The sequence below is a fragment of the Periplaneta americana genome, chromosome 12 (assembly GCF_040183065.1).
Source record: "Periplaneta americana isolate PAMFEO1 chromosome 12, P.americana_PAMFEO1_priV1, whole genome shotgun sequence".
Taxonomy (NCBI): domain Eukaryota; kingdom Metazoa; phylum Arthropoda; class Insecta; order Blattodea; family Blattidae; genus Periplaneta; species Periplaneta americana.
Window position 1 is genome coordinate 164,090,634 of NC_091128.1, and position 24,176 is coordinate 164,114,809.

At 36.0% G+C, this 24,176-nt stretch overlaps 1 protein-coding gene across 1 annotated transcript in view; it reads left to right on the forward strand.

The window, feature by feature from the left end:
- The window catches only part of LOC138709991 (uncharacterized), a 327,404-nt gene extending 305,720 nt beyond the window's left edge, over positions 1-21,684 (forward strand). Inside the window, exon 2 of the mRNA XM_069840670.1 lies at positions 20,932-21,684. Within this exon, the coding sequence (XP_069696771.1) occupies positions 20,950-21,684 (735 nt within the window). The 5' untranslated portion in view covers positions 20,932-20,949. The remainder of the gene's footprint in view (positions 1-20,931) is intronic.
- Positions 21,685-24,176: the final 2,492 nt, after the last annotated feature.

The window sequence follows — 24,176 nt, forward strand, 5'->3', positions numbered from 1 at the left end:
CATGTTGCGTCCTACTTTTTTCAGAAAAGTATTCAATTGGAAATGGGGATATAATATCTAGAATATAATGCGATTTCTGGGAATCTTTTTCTCAAACTGTTCAAAATCATATTTTCAAGTATCACCCACACATTAATAACATTGCTAATATTAACATTACAACACAAATGTTATGGACCTTGGTTTATTAAAAAAATTGTTAAGTTGGTAACATTGTATCTAAAAAATTGTCAAATCCAACGATCTGATAAATGCGCTGTCTGACAGATTCTAAAAGATGTGGAATTGATCGTTTCGCTGAAGTAATGGGGCAGAGATGATGACTCTTCAATGGAATCGGCTGTGGAGGACATTTTCATCGAACGCGAAAACGACACTTACCGCTAGAGGCTGACAACTCTTACCTCGACAAATTTCCCTACAAATGCTCAATACGAACTATTGAAATTGCGAGGCTTTCAAATGCGAAAGTGATTTCCTAAAGTGCAGATCCATTTGCAGACCGAACCAAGTATCGACCACGTATAATGAAATTCCTGCGAAGAGGGGCTCCACCAATGCACGGCAGGCCGCTTAATACTTCAGGAATCCCTTGTTACGCCGAGTACTACAAAGGGACGTGCATACTTCTTTATTTAAACTGTACAGTCTGTTCGGATTTGGTGGGATGAGCTTGTGATGCAGGGCGTTGGTGAAAAGATAGCTGCTTAGTAAACAAGAATGTTTTTTTATTTTTTTCTTTCACCATGTTAATAATAAGTGCTTTTATAAATTTTGGCCACTCGAGCGCAATTATGAGGGTCGTAAAGAAATGTTTCCCAGTTACCGTTTACAGAAAGAAAACATAATTTTATTGCAATGATTTATTGGAACAGATATAGCAACTGTTGAGCTATTTTTCAACATATTCCCCACTGGAACTGAGACATTTGTGATACCTTGGGATCAACAAAGAGGTGCAGACGGCTGTCACACACCGGTTTCGATCCCAGGCGTCAGATTTCCAGGACACAGAGATAAAAAAAAGTTAATCCCGCTGTGTGACAAATGTCTCTACCCTGTTGAAAAATAGCTCAACAATAAAATTGCTGTATCTGTTCCAATAAATCGTTTCATGGAATTGTGTTTTCTTTCTATAAACGGCCCCAGGGAAACTTACATTTGTGCGAGATCGTGCGTATTTGCTTGGTTTTCGCACAAAACCAATCAGCGGTAAGTCTAAAATTCCACATTCAGTATTCCCAACCTAACACACATAACAATTTCCCTCTTCTTACCGCTTAAGTGACATATTGATTTTACTGCTTTAGGCTTTTAACATATTATTTTAAGAGACGTTCAATATAGTAATGATTATAAATTGGAAACTTACCACTGCAATTTCGCCTAAATTGCACTGTTAATTATTGCTTTTAAATATTTGCAAAAATTAAGTAAACTCTACAACTCCACTAAAGTTACTGCATTCGTGATGCAAGTAACATTAAGGAAGCCGTGAAAATATCAACAAGATTCCAGACTCATCATGGCGGCTACTTTGAACGAAGGAGACGTGGATCTTGAAGTTGAAGAGGCCTGGGAACAAAGCTGTGCTTCTCTGATTCCCGACAAATCCAGAGCAAGGTATGAAGAAGCCTATAATATATTCACAAATTGGTTGGAAGGGAAAAAAAGAGAAATTAATGAAAAAACAATGCTTGCTGATTTCGTGAAAAGGACCACAACTTTGAAATCTGCTAATAGTCTGTGGTCAGAATATTCAATGTTAAAAACTGTGATAAATTTGAAATATGGTATCAATATTGGACAATTATTAAATATTAAAATGAATAATAAATCATTACATAACCTTACCGTTTGTTTTAAGTTGTCATTTATAGACTGGGGGGGGGGGAAAGACAGACGTATATGACGGCCTGCTGGAGTATAGTAAACACAGAAAACATTTTAAAGCAACAATGTTGAAGATAGATATTTTTGTTTTGCAAATTTTCCGTCATTGAACAGAAACCAAGATGGAGATTTCATTGCAACTAATTAGAAATTCCTCTTTCAGGTATGTAATATAACGATCTTCGCACAAAATAATGTACGATACACGAGCGGTACGTTTTCTTTCAATTCTCGGAAATTAAAAAAGCTCAACTACGTTTCGCTTTTTCAAACTTTTCCTCGAACATGAAAACTTCAACATACCGCTCTTGTAACGCATTAGTAATACACGTTACAAGAGCGGTATGTTGACGTTTTCATGGTCGAGGAAAAGATTGAAAAAGCGAAACGTAGTTGAGCTTTTTTAATTTCCGAGAACATCAAAACAAATATACCGCTCGTGTATCGTACATTATTTTGTGCGAAGATCGTTTATTACATACCTGAAAGACGAATTTGTAATTAGTTGCAATGAAATCACCATATTGGTTTCTGTTTAATGACGCCAACTTCGGAAAACCAAAATATCTTTCTTCAACATTGTTCCTGTAAAATGTTTTCTGTGTTTACTATACTCCAGCAGGCCGTGATATACGTCTGTCTTTTTTTTCCCCCAGTCTATAAATGCGAACTTAAAACAAATGGTAAGGTTATGTAATGATTTATTTTTCATTTTAATATGTTAACAATATTATTTATATAACATATTGCAGTAATAACATCGGCATCTGGAATGTCGTTGATTTTTTCACGGCTTCCTTAATGTTACTTGTATCAGGAATGCAATAAGTTTCGTGGAGTAGTAGACTTTACTTAATTTTTGCAAATATTTAAAAACAATAATTAACATTGCAATTTAGGTGAAATTGCAGTGATAAGTTTCCAATTTATAATTATTACTATGTTAAACGTCTCTAAAACTAATATGTTAAAAGCCTAAAGCAGTAAAATGAATGTCGCGCTTTTGACATTATTAATATAGTGGAAGGAAAAAGTAGCTAACTTTTTCATCTGCTCGCATGAGAATGTTTGCTTATTAGCTACGTTGCGGACTGTTTGATCCTCTGCTATATTTTCAAAACGTCGCTGTGTACTGGGCAAGTTACCTGGTTGAGGTTTTTTCCGAAGTTTTCCCTCGATCCAATATGATCAAATGCTGAGAAACTATCGGTGCTGGACCCCGGACTCATTTCACCGGCATTATCACCTTCATTTCATTCAGACGCTAAATAACCTGAGATGTTGATACAGCGTTGTAAAGTAACACACTAAAAAAATAAAAATATCAATAAGACTAGCAAGCCTACTTACTTACTTACGTTGTACTATTCCAATTAACAAAATACAGGGTGATCCGTTTGGGTATGGATAAAACAAAAACATCGCAAAACATTTACTACTGAACTGAAACTTTGTGCATACAATACTGAAAGATGGGAGATTCCTCAGAGCTCAACATGACTTCCATTGCTCACCCTGCACAACTTATAACGGTGATGCATTTCAGCCCATGTCCGTTGTAACATAAGAGGGGTGATTTGTTGAAAAGCTTGAGTAATTTTTACTCTCAGATCATCAATGTTCCTGGGTTTCTGTGAATAGACAATGTCTTTAACAAAACCCCACACGAAGAAGTCAGGAGGGGTTAGATCTGGGGAGTTTGGGGACCAGGCGAAGAGATAGCTGCTTCTCGTACTGGGTTTCGCCTGCGACCTCCTGCATGTTTTTTTAACACAGAATCTGTTTCTACAAAAGTTCGATACCACAACATTATTGAATCGTATTTAGGTACATTACGCACACCGTACTCACGTCGAAATTCCCTTTGAACTCTTTTAACACTCTCAAATTTAGCATACCAAAGAACACATTGTGCCCGCTGTTGATTTGTAGTAGCCATTTTAATCATCTACGATTTTCATTTGTCCTTTCAGATTATGTATTGTTGATTGTCATATATGGAAACTCCCATCTTTTAATCATAATATAATCATCAAGAGATTTTTCCTATCATAATAGCTTTATAATAATAAATTAATATTACCCATACCCAAACGGATCAGACTGTGCGGGCTATTCCATATGAAATCGATCAGTAAAAAAACCTCGCATTTTTTTAATACTCTAATTTTTTCCCTATTTATACAAGGTGCTGAGGAGAGTGCATTTTCAAAAATATACTATCGAAAGTCAAACGGTTTTCGTACTATTGAGCGACAAATTTAGCGTATTTTATAAAAACAAGCCTCTTTCAGCGCTCAGAACTCTGGAACCATTTACTGCAGAACATTGAACGAGGGCGTATTTTGAAGCTGACATTTGGTAGGTTATGTTAAGAAGTAATCCTTATTTTTATTGTATACAGAGAGACAGATAATCTGATTTTACTTACTTAGGCTTTTTGCCGATTTGTAAAATGTAAAAGAATATTGAGAAAAAACCTTGCATTATTAAGAAAGATTCCGCATTGTTTGCTTAGTGGCGCGGCAATAAGTTTCGAGGGTATTAAATAAATCATTTTCACACGCCTAGACATGAACGGCGCAGTACCGCACGCACTGGCCGAGAGCTGAATATAAGCGAGCGTTAGGCGTCATTTTACTCCTGTGTTTATGAAAACTTGTGATAAAGCTAGCCCAGCTATGCGCTACTAGACGAAACATCACGTGTTTGTCTCTTGGCCTTGCTTGCCTCGGCTATATCCCGCCTCACAGTCAGCTGGTTAGCTCACGCGCGTACTATTTATTTTCTTTATTTTATATTTTCAATACTTTATTATCAAAGGTGCACCAGTAAAAAATATGTGTTTATTTGTACTTTCAATGCGGAATCTAGCTATATATTTTAAAAATATTTTTTCGTGGTCAAAGGCGTCTTAATGAAGAAAAATCTAAATTTCTCCATTTCCATAAAAAGTAAGAAAAACTGTTTACATGTCAATATAAACTTTAATTTCTCAGCATCAAAATAAACCATGATTTTGATCATTGGGTGAAAGGGTTTCGGAGCCACAACAGTTTAAAGTTGCTAATTTTATGAAAATACGATAAATTTAAATACATATTTTTTATTTTAACACTTTGAAGTTCTGATGCCTCAAACTTTGCACAAAGGATTGTATCACATTTGTCAAGGGACAGAAAAAGCTTCATTGTATTTAAAAATTCCAAGGTCAATTTTCTCTATATTTCGGTCGATTTGAGATGGAATACATTGCAGAGGAAAAGTGAATATAGTTATTTACTTGACATATTCATTACCTTTTCTAGTTTAGTTTCTTTTCAGTTCTAAAGTAACTATTCTTACATTTTACTTACGTTTATTTTAGTAGTACCGGTACCACAGTCTAATATATACAGTCACGAAGCTCAATACGTAGTAAATATGCATCCATAAATAGTTGCTAACCACTAGGATCGCTACTATCGCCTCATTACAGACAATGCGAAATAATACCTGCACAGTCTATTGTTTCTAGTACCATCATAAACTCAAGCTTCGTGACTGTACATACTAGACTGTGGTCCTACCAGCTTTAAGACTGTATTCTGATATTACGACTCTGGAAATACTTGAGTGAGATACAGCACTCAGTTGCTGGTGCCCCGTTTGGATTCATTCTATTAAAACGAGTGGGGTGATGACATAAATCTAGTGTGACTAAGAAACTAAGCTTGGATTTACGTAACAAAGAAGACCGCACATCTGACGCTAATCCGTGGTCCCTAGTTTGTAGAGGACACCGAGTATGGTGTAATGCAAGAGTTAGGGGATCTGATAACACACGCTTTCATCTCATTCTTCTCTCTAACAGTTTTATCTTTCCTCTTTTACCCGGTTCGTTTTCTTCTTCTATTATCCAAAGTTCGTTAACCCTAAAGACCGTTTCTGTGCATGGAGTCGACCTGCTTCAGGGAAGGGCTGTAAAGAGTGGTTCATTCATTCATGCATTCATCCATAGTTTTCTGCCCAAGGGCAGGTCTTTCACTGCAAACCCAGCATTCTCTAATCTTTCTCATTTCCTGCCTTCCTCTTTGTTTCCGCATATGATCCATATACAGAGTGATTCAGACCACCCGTAACAGTAATTTATTTCGGAAACTAGTGTATAAGTAAAGCGATAGGGTTGGAAGTAAATCCCGAAAAGACTAAGTATATGATTATGTCTCGTGACCAGAATATTGTACGAAATGGGAATATAAAAATTGGAGATTTATCTTTCGAAGAGGTGGAAAAATTCAAATGTTTTGGAGCAACAGTAACAAATATAAATGACACTCGGGAGGAAATTAAACGCAGAATAAATATGGGAAATGCGTGTTATTATTCGGTTGAGAAGCTTTTGTCATCTAGTCTGCTGTCAAAAAATCTGAAAGTTAGAATTTATAAAACAGTTATATTACCGGTTGTTCTGTATGGTTGTGAAACTTGGACACTCACTTTGAGAGAGGAACATAGATTAAGGGTGTTTGAGAATAAGGTTCTTAGGAAAATATTTGGGGCTAAGAGGGATGAAGTTACAGGAGAATGGAGAAAGTTACACAACACAGAACTGCACGCATTGTATTCTTCACCTGACATAATTAGGAACATTAAATCCAGACGTTTGAGAGGGCAGGGCGTGTAGCACGTATGGGCGAATCCAGAAATGCATATAGAGTGTTAGTTGGGAGGCCGGAAGGAAAAAGACCTTTGGGGAGGCCAATACGTAGGTGGGAAGATGATATTAAAATGGATTTGAGGGAGGTGGGATATGATGGTAGAGACTGGATTAATCTTGCTCAGGATAGGAACCAATGGCGGGCTTATGTGAGGGCGGCAATGAACCTCCGGGTTCCTTAAAAGCCAGTAAGTAAGTAAGTAAGTAAGTAAGTAAGTAAGTAAGTGCATTAAAATTTTCGAAGCAATAATATTTATAACTAAACCACATGTGAACTTTCACTTGAGCTTGAGTTCCTCGCTCAGCCCTAACAGGAAGTAGGGTCAGTGGCGTGTCATTTTAAAATTTCAAATGAGAGTCGGGATCAAATACCGTACCATTTGATAGAGCTCTACAAAACAAACAACTTTCATAGGAAACGTTTTTACTAATTCCTACTCTTTCAATGAGAAAACGTACAAAAAAGCAATTGGTGATTCGAACCACCTGTAAGTTATTTATTAAAAAAGTAGTGCATTAAAATTTTCGAGAAAAAAATATTTATAACTAAGGCACATGTGAACTTTCACTTCAGCTTGATTTCATCCAGTCTTTCAGTAACATATCAACATTCATTGTCTTACGATGAAAGAGTAATGGAACGGAGAAAAACTCTCTCCGGCGCCGGGATTTGAACCCGGGTTTTCAGCTCTACGTGCTGATGCTTTATCCACTAAGCCACACCGGATACCCACCCCGGCTTCGGACAGAATCGTCTCAGTTTAAGTTCCAACTCTTGGGTTCCCTCTAGTGGCCGCCCTCTGCACTGCGTCATGGATATCTATGAACGTAGGACTGAAGTCCACACATGTGCTGAGGTGCACTCGTTATGAGTGACTAGTTGGCCGGGATCCGACGGAATAAGCGCCCCTTAAATCACGAAGTGATTTACGCATATCATATATATTATTTTAATGTACCGAAGTACATATGATATCTCCATGCAGATATTCTGCGTCATCATATGATGAAAGAGAGTTTTTCTCCGTTCCATTACTCTTTCTTCGTATGATGACGCAGAATATCTGCATGGAAATATCATATGTACTTCGGTACATTAAAAAAATATATATTAATTGTCTTGTTTACATTTTCGTCTTGTAACAATTCTCAATATTGATGACATTGTCTTTTTTACGTTTTCTCATTGAAAGAGTAGGAATTGATAAAAACGTTTCCTATGAAAGTTGTTTGTTTTGAAGAGCTCTATCAAATGCTACCCTATTTGACCCAGACTCCCATTTGAAATTTTAAAGTGATACGCCACTGATCCTGCTTCCTATTTGGGCTGATTGATGAAATTAATCTCAAGTGAAAGTTCACATGTGGTTTAGTTATAAATAGACTTCGTGGAATTGCCACGAGAATCGCAAGGTTTACTGCGCACGCGGTATAGACTGTATGAGAAGGGGACGTGCAACGGATGGAGTATGCCTATGATGTAAACACTGAGCAGTATACCGCGGTTACAATAAAACCTGTATCCTGCATTCAAGAAATATACAGTAATGAATGATCATTGAAGTAGGAAATGTTTAAACATGTAAATACGCAATTATTTTGTAGTGAGATATATTAACTCTTAAAATTCAATGTAAGATACTCACATCATCTTTGAATATGTGCATTGCAGTGAAGAGTTACGTACATTTTAAGCGACTGCAAAGTGAACCTCCTCCGATGGTCACTCAAACAGTTTTTATTTTGGGGAAATGTACGTTCAACATCACACGATATAATAGGTGCATATTTGAAGAACGGAAAGTCACTACTTTTTAGTACACCAACTTCAGATGTCTTGTCGTGACCTGATAGTACATAATTTATAATACGAAGTTGTGAATAGGCAGAATTTTTAGCAATAATGTTTCCCAACTTAAATTTCACTTTTTCTGAAATTAGTGAATTGTTATTTTGGATAACGATTTGTGATACTTCATACACTATATTAAGGGCTTCTGAGAGTTGTAGTTTAGACGATTCTAACAGGGTGATGCTTTTGGACACGATTTTAAAATTATAATCAATGAACAGAATATCTTCTAATAGTTGTTCAGGAGGCAATGATATTACAGCTGCAACAGCGGAACTGTCTGTGCTCTCCAGTGCATAAATTACCTCCATTATTTTGCCGTAATATTCTGCATAATAATTAACAGCATCCAACCATGTTTTCCAACGGGTCAAGACTGGCTGCGGGGGTAAGGGTATTCCAGGGGCAATTCTTTGGAACAGCAACACTCTCATTGTAGTACGTTTGATTGAATTCTTGTCTGCACTGAACAAATGTTAAGCTTTGACTATTCCAACCACAGTAATGCAAAAACAAGTGCTTACATAGGTATACATTAGCTGTAGCTGCTCTGTCTATTTGGACCGGTCACAACTCTTAACATGAACTGCTTATACTACGAGACAGAGCGGTCGTTCACCTCTTCTATACTACCGTACATCGGCAACCTGATTGCATGCTGCGTGTGGCAATTCAACGAAGTCTAGTTATACATATTTTGTCTCGAAAATTTTAATGCACTAGTTTCCGAAATAAATTACTGTTACGGGTGGTCTGAATCACCCTGTATATTAATGTTGTCTCTTATTTGATACCTTTTTCTTCCTTGAAATCTTCTTCCGTCCATCATTCCTTCCAGCGCATCCTTCAGAAGGCAATTTCTTCTCAGCTAGTGAACCAACCAATTCCTTTTTCTTTTCCTGATCAGTTTCAACATACTTCTTTCTTCACCCAATCGTACCAACACAGCTTCATCTCTTATTCTGTCTGTCCATTTCACACGCTCCATTCTTCTCCATATCCACATTTCAAATGCTTCTATCCGCTTTCCTTCACTTCGTCGTAATGTCCATGTTTCTGACCCAGACAATGCTACACAAAGCACTTCACTAGTCTCTTCCTTAGTTCTTTTTCCAGAGGTATGCAGAAGATGCTCCTTTTTCTATTAAAAGCTTTCTTTGCCATTGCTATCCTCCTTTTGACTTCCTGGCTGCAGCTCATGTTACTGCATATTGTACACTTGGTCAAAATGAAAGTGGCCGACGTCTGAGAGGCTAATCGGGTATTTCCGTGAGCGCTCGGGACAGCCAGGCTTTCATCAAAAGATTGCGTACATTTTTCTAGTAGTTACAATGCGGAACAAAAACTATTAATCACTAAAATATTCCTAGAAAATAATTCATATACGACGTTTAATACAGACAGATCGTTCAGAGTGTTTAAACAGTGAATATTGTAACACAAACACTATATACTGTATAACAGGTTCTCGAGTGGAGTATGACCATTGCTAGTTACAATGCCATTCTGACTGCAGTAAAACTCCTAGCGTAGTTGGTAGAACAAATAACACTCTACAAAAACATCTCAACACACAAACTACACAAACAAACAAATACAACCACACAGGCGTATACAAACTCAAATGTAACACCTGCAACAACTTCTACATAGGACAGACAGGCAGATCATTCCAAACACGTTACAAAGAACACATAACAGCCATTACAAAATTACAAAACACTTCCACATATGCAGAACACATCACAAATGCTAACCACACCTACAGAGACATCAACACAGACATGGAAATTCTACACGTCCAACCATAAAGCCAGACACTAAACACACTAGAACAATACGAAATATACAGACACACGAAAACACATCCGAATGAAATTCTCAACACACAACTCAATTTCAGAACACACACACCCTTCGACTCCACATTACACTACACAAACACACCCCCGACAGGAAACAAAACAAAAGACGCCAAGACCAGCAACAGCCAGTTTTGAAGATGGCCAATAGCAGGCCGAAACATGTATAAAAGGTAATTAAAATTTAGCACGTGGAAGACAAATAATAAGTTTTCCGAAATTATGCTTAGTTACTTATGGCTTTTAAAGAACCCGGAGGTTCATTGCCGCCCTCACATAAGCCCACCATCGATCCGTATCCTGAGCAAGATTAATCCAGTGTCTACCATCATATCCCACCTCCCTCAAATCCATTCTAATATTGTCCTCCCATCTATGTCTCAGTCTTGCCAAAGATCTTATTCCCTCCGGCTTTCCAACTAAAACTCCATGGATTAAGGTTAAATCCAGAGAAATCGCAAGCAATCGTAATGAGACATAATCGTCTACGAAAGCACTCTTGATAGTAGTACTATAACACATATAGTATTGAATGGGGTTATTGTTAAATACAGTAAAACCGTTAAAAATCTTGGCATTTTTATGGATAGCGATCTAAATTGGAACACTCAAAATATTTTCTCAACTTCACTCCTTGTTCCATATGAAAGAATTTCTACCACTTAGTCTAAAAAAGAATCTTATTCAGACGTTTGTAATGCCCCATTTTGATTATTGCGATTCCTTGCTAACTAATGTAAGTTCACTCTTAGCTGAGAGACTACAACGTGTTCATAATGTGTGCATACGATTCATCTGCAATACTCGTAAATTTGACTATATAACACCTTCCCTCCAGTTACTTTCATGGGTGCGTCTGAAGGAACGAAGAACAATACATTCACTGTCTCTTCTGTTTAGAATCATGCATACTTCTACTCCGAATTATCTGTTATCGCGCTTTCAATTTCTTACAACTCTTCGAAACCGACATCAAGCACTTTTTTCTATCCCTCATCGTAGAACGTCTTTATACTCATCTTCCTATACTGTAGAAATACCTCGCCTCTGGAATTCGTTACCTAATGACGTCAGGGACTGCCGGACTTTATCACAATTCAAAATTAAATTGGAAAATTTTGTCTTAGTTAATTTAAGGTTTTAGGTATTGCTAGAAGTATTGATTTGTGTTTTTTTTTCTTTTTCTTTTTTAATCTAGATTAAAATTGCAAGTTTCTTGTTTATGTTATTCAATTAGTTAGGATACAATTAATTATGATACTTAATCACTCATTTAAAGTTTGTGTGACTGCAACCTGTGTATATTTTTGTGTGGCTTTACTTTGTTTATAGTGTTTTTTTTCTCTCTCTCTCTTTATTTCTTGTGTAGCTTTACTTTGTATATAGTGTATTTTTTTCTGTTTATTTCTATTATTGTATTTCTTTCCTGGTGTTTTGGAAGAGAAGGCCTGATGGCCTTAACTACACCAGAATAAATAAATAAATAATAATAATATAATAATAATAATAATAATAAATATGCATTTCTGGTAAATTATTAATAAATTATTAAATAAATAAAATCGTCTGTCTTTTGTTAAGGTCGACAAACTTATGACGTCGTAAACTTAAGTAAAAAAAAGAGCTGGAAGCTTCCATTAAAAAACTGAACATCGAGTAAACCAATGCCCAGTTCTCGAAAATGTAAGAGATTCTGTTCTCAGATATTTTTCGTCTGACATGGTTCCCAACAGCGGCATTGAGAAATCCAGCATCCCCAAGTTCGTCAGAAATCTCAGACGGCTGGAGTGGGGAAGAAATGAACCAAACGATCTAAAACTTGTAAGTTAATGATAACTCCAAAAACTTGAGGAAAATCTCGAACCACGTTTTATCAGAAGGCTGTGGTGGGGTAACATTAATGGAAACTGCAAACAGTCGTTAATCAGGTATCACTCAGCCCAAATGTCAAAGTTCTTGGCGATAACGCGCCCTGCCCTGCAGTCCGCAGTTCGTTTAATAGCGGGCCACCCTCACGCAAGTTCTGGAAGGTTTGATTCACTGCGGAACTCAGATAATAACCCGACCGATGCTCAAACTGCGGACGTCAGCGGATGTTCATCTAGCCGGCAGAGGTCGCACTGGAGTCCCCGGTCCGTATCTCGTCCGGATGTATGCCGGCACAGACAATTTTTCCGTCCCGCACAAACACTTTATTGCAACATTCCCTTCCGCCCTTCGACTGTTAGCATAAATCGTCCAAATGGCTTAAATTCCTTTGTACGTGCTTTTACGTAGTCATAGCAACAGAAAGCCTGCCAAGGAACTTTGCCTCTATGTATTAAGAGGCGAAAAGTCTAGCCTAAAAGGGAGAAGTGGGTACAGTGAGACAGGGGGAACAGTGAGACATTTTTTATTAGATGGTAAATTTTGATGTTGAGATGTTGGTAACAGTGCAATTATATGTTGTATGAGTAAAGTAACAGTATTTTCATACTCGATTTGATTTTAGTTATAAAGGTGAGTGATGAAAAAATAATTCGTAACTTTTCACTCTAGAAGTAAAATTTTGGCTTGTGTTTAATGAAGGTTATATTGGATATACAAATGAAATAGAAATATGAGTGTTTTGTTACCTAATACTATGGTATTTGAGGTTATATTTGGCAAAGTTTCGTCTTTCGTGTTTTAGTTTTGAAGTGATGGCGTCATTTTTAAACGAACTATGCGTAAAGCACGACGTAAATACCAGATCACTTATCTGTGGCACGCTAAGTATACCTCTTCATAGAACATCTTGTTATTCATCATCTTTTACAGTATCCACCTCGCGTCAATGGAATTCCTTGTCACAAAGTATTAGGGGCTGCAAGACAATAAACACCTTTAAGAACAGCTTAAAAGATAACCTTATTAGCATTTCACTCCAATCTTACTGATTTAAACTATCACTGACTACATTGTTACTTTTTTCTTTAGACATCATCCTGATTGTGCTGTATTTTAATTGTCTCGTAATAATCTCTTTCTATTATCTAATATTATTTGAAATATATTAACATTCTATGTATATTAGTTTAATTCTGCTACACAGTTTCTTTCAGTGTTTAATTAATAGTTCATAGTATTTTGTTGTTTAATTTGTAAGTAACTTTTGTATACATGTAACTCTCATCTAAATCAAATTGTTGGATTCTTTGTAAGTTCATGCATATGTATATACACTTTTTGCTGGTTGAGTGGAAGAGAAGGCCTTACGGCCTTAACTCTGCCAGCTAAAATAAATCATTATTATTATTACCTTCACCCATTAATATAAATATAATATATAAAGGGAACAGTGAGACATGCCATTGAAGGGTACACTGAGACGTCTCACTGTTCCCATTCACCAATGATTTGCAAAAACAAACTGTAACTATATTACATTTACCAGTAACTAACATTAAAAATGAACGTACTAGTAACCAATTTAGGAACTGTAGCTTAAAATAATGGATACATTACGTTTTAATGGTTTCATAAATAAAAAATTATTCACAAAATTTAAGAAAATGTAAAAAATAATGAAGAATTAAATTCTTATAATTATAAGCTTTGTTGTCACCAAAAATTCATTTAATTTTTTCGCAAAAATTTGAAATGTCATGGAAAATTCACTTTTCCACATATTCCAGATGTTTCAATGGTTACGAAGTCGGACATCAAAATGTTTCTAAATAAGCCTACAGAACATGTCAAGATAAAGAGACAGCAAGCTTTCCTTTCTTTTGAAATAAACGTAAATCATTTCAATGTCCGTTAACAGACACTGTGGTGTCTCACTGTACCCTCGTGAATGTTTTTTTTAGTTGGTTATTTAACGACGCTGTATCAACTACTAGGTTATTTAGCGTCGATGATATTGGTGATAGCGAGATGAGGCTGAGGATTCGCCAGAGATTACCTTGTATTCACATTACGGTTGGGGAAAACCTCGGAAAAACCCAACCAGGTAATCAACCCAAGCGGGGATCGAACCCGCGCCCGAACGCAACTTCAGACCGGCAGGCAAGCGCCTTAACCGACTGAGCCACGCCGGTGGCCTCGTGAATGGTAACAGTGAGACATTTGCATTTTGTTGACAAACACATATTGTATATTATGTCCTTTATCTATTAACATTTTTGTTTATGTATTATTGTACTCCATGTTTAAATGTCTATTTCTATTGCACTTGATTTTAAAAATACTTGAATTATCACTTGCATGCATAAGTCTTAATATTTTGTGTCTCACTGTACCCACTACTCCCCTACTCTCTTCAGATAACATGCCAATATAGGACAAACTAAGTGATTATTAAGTAAAATATTTATGGTTGCTATGGAAACTGTTTTGCAAGCACGTGTTTAGCAAACATCAGAAATCAACTGTAACTGGCATATCGTGGTCAAGGGGATTCGAAGTAGGTCTATAGTGCAGTCCTTTTGAAGCATTTTTCTCCTTTGAACTAGTCAAATGAATCGCTTTTCCAGTAAGTTTTTCTTGAATAAAATGTTGAGAGATTACAACGCGACCGTTTCTTTATAATTCCGTTTACGTCATCAATATGGCCACTGCACGCAATATATCTATAAGTCAAACGACCAACTTGCAGCTCTGAGGTAGATGTTTTGTCGGCTTCTTTCTGACCTCCTACATACAACTCTCTTTAGAGTACGCTAGAATATTATGGCGGTATTTGTTCCTTACAAAGTAAGTAATGGGCGGGGGGCTTTTACCAACTTATGCGCTTCTAATTTTATGTAGTTTGGGCCATACCGATACCATCACGTCTTTAACTCGCCAATGACAATCACAGTTAATGTAAACATATGCGTCAGATGTTGATGACAAGTAGTGACCATTTGTAAGATAGTTTACAGATCAATTTACTTTATCTTCTTTCGTTACTTATTTCTATGGTACCAACAATCCATCATCAACCACAGTTGAAATTCATATTAAAGATTTTGACATGAATACATCTATAAATTCGGTCTAGTACTAGGGTGCCATTCTAGAATGTCGACCGACACATTTTCAGGGCAGTTTTGTCGCACCTATAATTTCCAAACTACACGACATATTCCAATGAAGTCAATGTCGATCGACATACGAAGGATCAGTGTATCAAACGTGTCCTTAAGTTGAAGTGAGTGACGTCATCTAGTAATACGCGGGAGGGGAAATATTGAGAAGCGAATTTGAGGGTCGCGTGGCAGCCGAGGCAATGTAACTCAAGAATACTAAACGATAGAACGTTCGCAGTGGTGTCAAACGATTCGTGGTGAACCAGGCTACGACCTCAATGGAGCAAAAATCAGCAGTTGACAAGTTAAATTGGAAAAATTCTCGAATGAATTTGAGTGGAGAGAGAGAGAGAGAGAGAGAGAGAGAGAGAGAAAGAGAAAATTCACAATGTCGAGGAAAATGCAGCTTCATATTGGCTTATTTTTAAATCTATACTAATAATAAATGTGTAGCCGAAATTTTTCTGGTAATTTTCGATTTTCCAAAAATAATTGGTCCTAACATATATAATTAACCACCCTGAAACAGAAAATCCCTTTTTTGAAATATTTGTTTGTATGCCTGCCTGTCTGTCTGTCTGTCTGTATGTTTGTTACCTTTTCACGCGATAATGGATGAACGGATTTCGATGAAAATTGGAATATAAATTAAGTTCGTTATAACTTAGATTTTTAGCCTATATGGCATTCAAAATACATTATTTAAAATGGGGGTTATAAGGGGGCCTGAATTAAATAAATCGAAATATCTCGCTTATTATTGACATTTTGTGAAAAATGTTACATAACAAAAGTTTCTTTAAAAATAATTTTCGATAAGTTTTATTCCTTAAAAAATTTTGATAGGACTGATATTTAATGAGATAAATGAGTTTTAAAATTAAAATAACTGCCATCTAAGGCCGTGTAATGAATTAAAAAACAAATGACTTCGTCTATAAGGGGCCTTGGACAGCAACAATCGAAAGCTATGAAAGATAGCCTAGAGAGAATGTTTCTGTGTTTGTATGAAGTAATATCGGAAGCTAAATTAACCGATTTGTATAATTAATTATTATTTCACCATTGGAAAGTGTAGTTTCTCTAGATGGACATAATGCTATAATGTTATTACAGTAACTTCTGAGTGAATCGAGGACAGGTAAGATTAAAATAGCTTCTTATGCACAGAAAACTTGATAGGCATTCGTTTCCTGTATTTCCTAAAATAATTTTTATGACCAAATGAGTGGTCTCTGGATCAAAATGATAGCATTTCAATTTTTTTAAATACAATTTAAGTAATATAATAAACGATTTATCCTTATATCAAACACGAATTTTCCCTGGATCAAATGTCCTATTTTAATTATGTAATTACTATATATTTATTTGTAACGGGTACAGCGGAGCGCAAGGGTACGGCTAGTACAATAATAGAATAGCTCACTTTGTTCAGAAGCTAAAATATTAAACATAAATAAAAAATAATCTTCAAACTATTCACGACTGTACACAGCTCCACAGAATGCCACTATGCGTTGTTTATGTGAACTGCGTATCGTCTGTAGCGAGCGGGAAAAGGGGGCGGCGCGGGTGACATCTATACCCTTCGCTGTACTCAACTGAATTCTACTGTTTTGGTACAAACTTCCTACCTATGGTTATAAATACTTGACTGCAAACTTCGAGCGAATCATTTTACTGCTAATTATGAATTATTTTCAATATCTGTATATTGGTTCTTAAAGTAGGGTTAGTGAATATTTGTCACACCAATTCAGAATTATTGTACTTTCTGGATTATGGGAGAAAATATTTTTTTGCCCTTCCTAGTGTTGAAAAGTAGATGTAATCCTTTAAGGGGACACTATACAGAAAACTCCCAAGTTCCATATTTTTGCGGGTTCACAATAGTGAAATCAATAACTACCATACTTATAGAGCTAGATTGACCAAATTTTTAGTCCACACCTGTGGAGTAACGCTTAGCGCGTCTAACCGTGAAACCAGGTGGTCCGGGTTCGATTCCCGGTCGGGGAAAGTTACCTGGTTGAGGTTTTTTTCCAGGGTTTTCCCTAAACCCAATGTGATCAAATGCTGTGTAACTTTCGGTGCTGGACCCCAGACTGATTTCATATAATCTTCACCTCATTCAGACGCTAAATAACCTAAGATATTGATAATGCGTCGTAAAATAACCTACTAAAATAAATAAAATTACCAAATTTTGATCACTTGGTATATTTGGTTAATAATGACAAATGTACAAAATTTCATACGTCTATGAAAGTGGTTTGCATTTTGAATAATTTTTAAAGGAAAGTTGTTCCGGGGCCGAGTATCGATCCCGGGACCCTTCCCTTAGCGCAGGAATGCTCTAGCGACTGAGCTACTGCATGAACTACACACGACACCATCACAAGTCTTCCCTTTATATCCACACAACTCAAATGGGCTGAAAAGATGCCGGAACCCAACTTTGAGTGCACACAAATACTGTGTGACTTAAATTGTGGCTTTCTGTTAACGTACCTCCAGTAACGAATGTATTATGCAAATCTGGCTTTCTACCTGAAAGCCAGATTTGCATGGTTTGCATTTTATTAATATTTTATTGAAATATTGAATCGCTTTATATAAAATGTCCCTTGCACCACAATTTACATTATTGTTAACTGATATTCACTTATATGGATCTGTATATACATGGAATCAAAACATACTACAGGGTTTTGTTGTGAAATTAATCAGTAAATTACTGTAATTTTTATTATAAAAGAATAAAAAATAAAAATAGTAATAATCATCATAAAAAATTCCTAGTAATTTTGTCAAAAAATCTGAAAGTTAGAATTTATAAAATAGTTATATTACCGGTTGTTCTTTATGGTTGTGAAACTAGGACTCTCACTTTGAGAGAGGAACATAGGTTAAGGGTGTTTGAGAATAAGGTGCTTAGGAAAATATTTGGGGCTAAGAGGGATGAAGTTACAGGAGAAAGTTACACAACACAGAACTACACACATTGTATTCTTCACCTGACATAATTAGGAACATTGAATCAAGACGTTTGAGATGGGCAGGGCATGTACCACGTATGGGCGAATCCAGAAATGCATATATATATATATATATATATATATATATATATATATATAGAGAGAGAGAGAGAGAGAGAGAGAGAGAGAGTTTAGTTGGTAGAATGGAGGAAAAAAGACCTTTGGGGAAGCTGAGACGTAGATGGGAAGATAATATTAAAATGGATTTGAGGGAGGTGGGATATGATGATAGAGACTGGATTAATCTTGCTCAGGATAGGGACCAATGGAGGGCTTGTGTGGGGCGGCAATGAACCTCCGGGTTCCTTAAAAGCCAGTATATAAGTAAGTAAGTAAGTAATTTTGCGATTCACTGTACAGCAGAACCCAATAGTAATATTTGTTCCAATGTATCTATGCCTATATACAGTGTGGAACTCAAATAGCCTTACAGATTTCCAGAGCGAATAGTTCATGTTATATGTAACAAAAAACTATAATATCATATTCGTGGAAAGTTCATAGTTTTTTTCAGAAAAGAAAGTATTTTCCAAATGTTTAACAATCTCTTATTCGGTAACTATTGTGTGTAGGATTGTGATTTTTGTCCATATCGATAGGGAAACTAATAAAGAATAATTTATCCCTCTGGCGTATTTCAATAGGTGCACCATTTTCGTGTAAATTTAATTTTAAAAACCTCTAAATTCAAGCCACTGCACGATGCGAGCAAGTGGCAACGTCGAAACAGAGAGCAGCTCACGTACCGAGACTCACCCAAATCGTTGACCTCTTACATCTGTATCACGAGTAGTGTGTGTTAGCGACGATGTTGTCGGACTGCTGAAACTTCAAATTAAATTTTATAATTAACCGTACAGGAGTTAGGTACAGCTTACTGCAGTAAAGTTTTTGCAAATATTCAACATTTTTTCCTTCCATTCCTGTATCTTGTACAATAATAAAAAAATTAATATGTGTAAAACACTGTCCTTCTGCTATATTAAAAAAATATTTTTACGATTTAAAAAAATTGTTCACATTCCTTTTTTTTTTTTTTTTTTTTTTTTTTTTTTTTTTTTTTTCAAAATTCCAGTTCACTGTGCAGTGATGAAGCGTTTCCCACATAACTCAAAAAATTATCCATCATTCTGTGATGAAATTTTTTGTATGTATTAATGCATGTCATATCTACAATATGATGCAAGATCACTTCTCTATCTTTGATAGATTGTCTGATAAAAAATATATTCCTTTTACAAAATGATCAAAATAAATATCAGTATTTTCTTTTAACACAAAATAAAAGAAGTATTATTTATTAAGGAATGTCGTTCAAAGAGCATGATATTGTAAATATGAGTTTCAAGGAATAAAATAAAAGAGAGAGAACATGAAAAAGTTAATAAGTTTATGAGTTATGAGGGAAACGCTTCAACACTGCACATTTTGAATAAAAAAAAATAAATAAATATTTGTTTTTGAATCTTAAAAATATTTTTTCATACAGCAGAAGGATAGTGTTTTACACCTACCAATTTTTTGTTATTGTACACAATACAGTAATGGAGGAAAAAAATGTAGAATATTTCCAAAAATGTTACTGCTGTAAGCTGTACCTAACCCCTTAATCACAAAACATAATATAGGTTTTCTGTTCATTTAAGTGTATCATATCGCTTCCAGCCTGTATAAAGAATCATACAAGTGAAGATCAGTTAATAGTACATTATGCAACGAGCCTATAATTGCAACGAGCCAATTTTCATACGAGCGTCTTAATTACCATGATAGTCAAGTTTCATCCGACTTTTTATGGTCGACCATATTTCTAACTTGAAATTATTCATAAGTATTCATGTTATTCTTGTGACTGAGGAGCGGAACTGACCTTGTGCAATACCTCGTAAATTGTGAGCTGTGCGCAGACGCGAAAGTATTGATTTTTTCCGAGAAACAACTGTCGACATTGACCTTGATATAATCTAGAGAGTAAAATAAACATTAATCTTGATATAACCTTGAAATTAAATTAGACATTGAAAAACGAGATGACAAATTGAATTTATTTGAATATTATTTACAATTAACGCTAATTATTATAGTAACAGAACTAGTTGTCTTTCAATTGCATATCCGAGAATAATCGATATTTGCGCTTTCATATTGCTACAATGGTATTTTCTGATTGGTGGAACATCTGAACTTTAATGAATAGGTGTACTTTAATGAGGTCCACTAAAGGGCTGCTACTAGGTGTATAATTACTACATTTCGGCATGGTCGAGCTTAAAAATAATGTAAACTATGGGGCAGAGTCTTCTTTTATAAAAAGCGATACAATGTTTTATTAAGTTATAATGCAAACCACTTATCACAGAGAGATGACCTTATGTACTGTACATGTATTATTATTAACCAGATACACGAGTGATAAAAGTTTTGTGAATTCAGCTTTAAAAACATGGAGGTTAGTAATTTCAGTAGTGTCCCCTTGAGAGGTGGTAGAAGATAGCAAGCTGTGTGTGAATCCCCTCACATGATGTCACATCAGTGATGTCTTCTGTCCCAGGTGATCACGTGACGCCGGATGGCGGACGAGGAAGAGTTCGGAGAACTAGCGGAGATCAATCTGTCCCAGTATGGCGGGCGCTGGGGCAGCAGTGGGGGCAGCTGGGGGCGGAGTCCGGGGGGCGGCAGTGTTAGCGTTATCAGCTCCCCGCACCACCACAACTCCACGGCCCGCTTCTCCTCCCAACCCCCGCACCAACCCTCCCACCGAGCGGGGAGCTACGAGGCGGAGGACGTTATGTACCCGCGGGGCGCGGGCTCCTCCTCCAGGGGGCGCTCCGGGCTCTATTACTCGCCGCCCGGCACCTCGTACACCATCGTGGAGCGCCCCACCACCGCCCCCACGCCGGGCAAGCACCCGCGGGGCACGTACCTCGGCTCCTCCACCACCTTCAACAACTCCCGCCCCAACCACCACCACCACCATCACCACCACCATGCGGGGGGCTCCAACGGCAAGAAACGGCCGATCTCGCCGGAGCAGGTGCTGAGGCTGTTCGGGACCGGGGGCGGCGCGGGCAACAAGATGACGCCCAGCGTGGGGGGCGGGCGGCGCAGCGCCGTGTCCAGCCCGGCCAGCAGCCCGCACAACCTCAACATGCACCAGGACCTCGTGGTGCGCACCGTCAACATGGTGCGGCCGCCAGAGTCGTCCCACGGCTTCGGCATCTGCGTCAAGGGCGGCAAGGACTCGGGTGAGTGTCCCTGTCCCTGCCTATCCCGTCCCCGTCCCTGCTTCTCGGAGTTTTGTTAGCTTGTAAGAACGCGCGACAGTTCATCAGAAAAAAAAAACTGCACCCTCTATCTCTCAAGAACGCTCAGTACGAAGTATTTGCAGGAAATGAAAAAACTTATTTTGTAAAGGATGAAGTTCTAGTGATTGATAACGAACAAAAAAATTAATGGTGATGATGGGTGAAAATTCTAACTTTTACAATATATTTTACCTAGAGAGTTATTTTTTTTTTTTTTACTTTTTATTTTTTTTTTGCACAAATGTACACTGGGAACATTTAGGTTGTACATGCTCCAAAATTTCTTTCATGTCACTGAGGGTTTACATGTTCCTTCAAGGGCGAAAATGAAAGATTTTCAATTTTTCCTGTATTAATTTAATATGATTTCGTAGCTTTACGTTTGTGAAATAAATTTTAAGATATCTATAAAATTGACTAAGTTATGCATTAAAATGTCCTCCCATCCAAATACAAAACCTGCTAGCAATCTGTTTCGCCCATCTTCTCAAACAAACACCTTCCAGTTTAAAAAAGTTGATTTCTCATTTTTCTTATTTTAATTTAATATGAATTTTTAACTTTATATCTGTGAAATAAATATTAAGATATCTATAAAATTGACTAAGTTAAGCATTAAAATGTCGTGCCATATAAACACAACATTTGCCAGCAATCTGTATCGCTCATATTCTCAAACAACACCTTCGAGTTTAAAAAAGTTGATTTCTAGTTTTTTTTATTTTAATTTAATATGGACTCTTAACGTTTTATCTGTGAAAGAACTGTTAAGATATCTATAAAATTGACCAAGTTATGCATTAAAATGTCGTGTGATATAAACACAATACTTGCCAGCAATCTGTATCGCTCATATTCTCAAACATACACCTTCGAGTTTAAAAAAGTTGATTTTTAATTTTTTTATTTGGATTTAATATGAACTTTTAACTTTATATCTGTGAAAGAAATGTTAAGATATCTATAAAATTGACAAAGTTAGGCATTAAAATGTCGTGCTATATAAACACGATACTTGCCAGCAATCTGTATCGCTCATCTTCTCAATCAAACACCTTCGAGTTTAAAAAAGTTGAATTCTAATACTTCTTATTTTAATTCAATATGGACTCGTAACTTTATATCTGTGAAAGAAATATTAATATATCTGTAAAAGTGACCAATTTATTCATTAAAATGTCCTGCCATATAAACACAATACTTGCCAGCAATCTGTATCGCTCATTTTCTGAAACAAACACCTTCGAGTTTAAAAAAGATGATTTCTATTTTTTCTTATTTTAATTTAATATGGACTCGTAACTTTATATCTGTGAAAGAAATGTTAAGATATCTATAAAATTGACCAAGTTATGCATTAAAATGTCGTACCATATAAACACAATACTTGTCAGCAATTTGTATCGCTCATTTTCTCGAACAAACACCTTCGAGTTAAAAAAAGTTGATCTCTAATTTTTATTGTTTTAATTTAATATGAACTCTTAACTTTATATCTGTGAAATAAATGTTTAGATATCTATAAAATTGACCAAGTTATGAATTAAAATGTCCTCCCATCCAAACACAATACTTGCTAGCAATCTGTTTCGCTCATATTCTCAAACAAACACATTCGAGTTTAAAAAAGTTGATTTCTAATTTCTCTTATTTTAATTTAATATGAACTTTTAACTTTATATCTGTGAAAGGAATGTTAAGATATCTATAAAATTAACAAAGTTAAGCATTAAAATGTCGTGCCATATAAACACAAAACTTACCAGCAATCTGTCTCGCTCATCTTCTCAAACAAACACCTTCGAGTTTAAAAAAAGTTGATTTTTAATTTTTCTTATTTTAATTTAATATGGACTCTTAACTTTATATCTGTGAAAGAAATGTTAATATATATATGAAAGTGACCAGTTTATTCATTAAAATGTCGTACCATATAAACACAATACTTGTCAGCAATTTGTATCGCTCATTTTCTCGAACAAACACCTTCGAGTTAAGAAAAGTTGATCTCTAATTTTTATTGTTTTAATTTAATATGAACTCTTAACTTTATATCTGTGAAAGAAATGTTTAGATATCTATAAAATTGACCAAGTTATGAATTAAAATGTCCTCCCATCCAAACACAATACTTGCTAGCAATCTGTTTCCCTCATATTCTCAAACAAACACATTCGAGTTTAAAAAAGTTGATTTCTAATTTCTCTTATTTTAATTTAATATGGACTCTTAACTTTATATGTGTGAAAGAAAGGTTAAGTTATTTATACAATTGACCAATTTATTCATTAAAATGTCGTACCATATAAACAAAATATTTGCCAGCAATTTGTATCGCTCATTTTCTCAAACTAATACCTTCGAGTTTAAAAAAGTTGATTTCTAATTTTTCTTATTTTAATTTAATATGGACTCTTAACTTTATAATATGTGATAGAAATATTAAGATATCTATAAAATTGACCAATTTAAGCATTAAAATGTCATACCA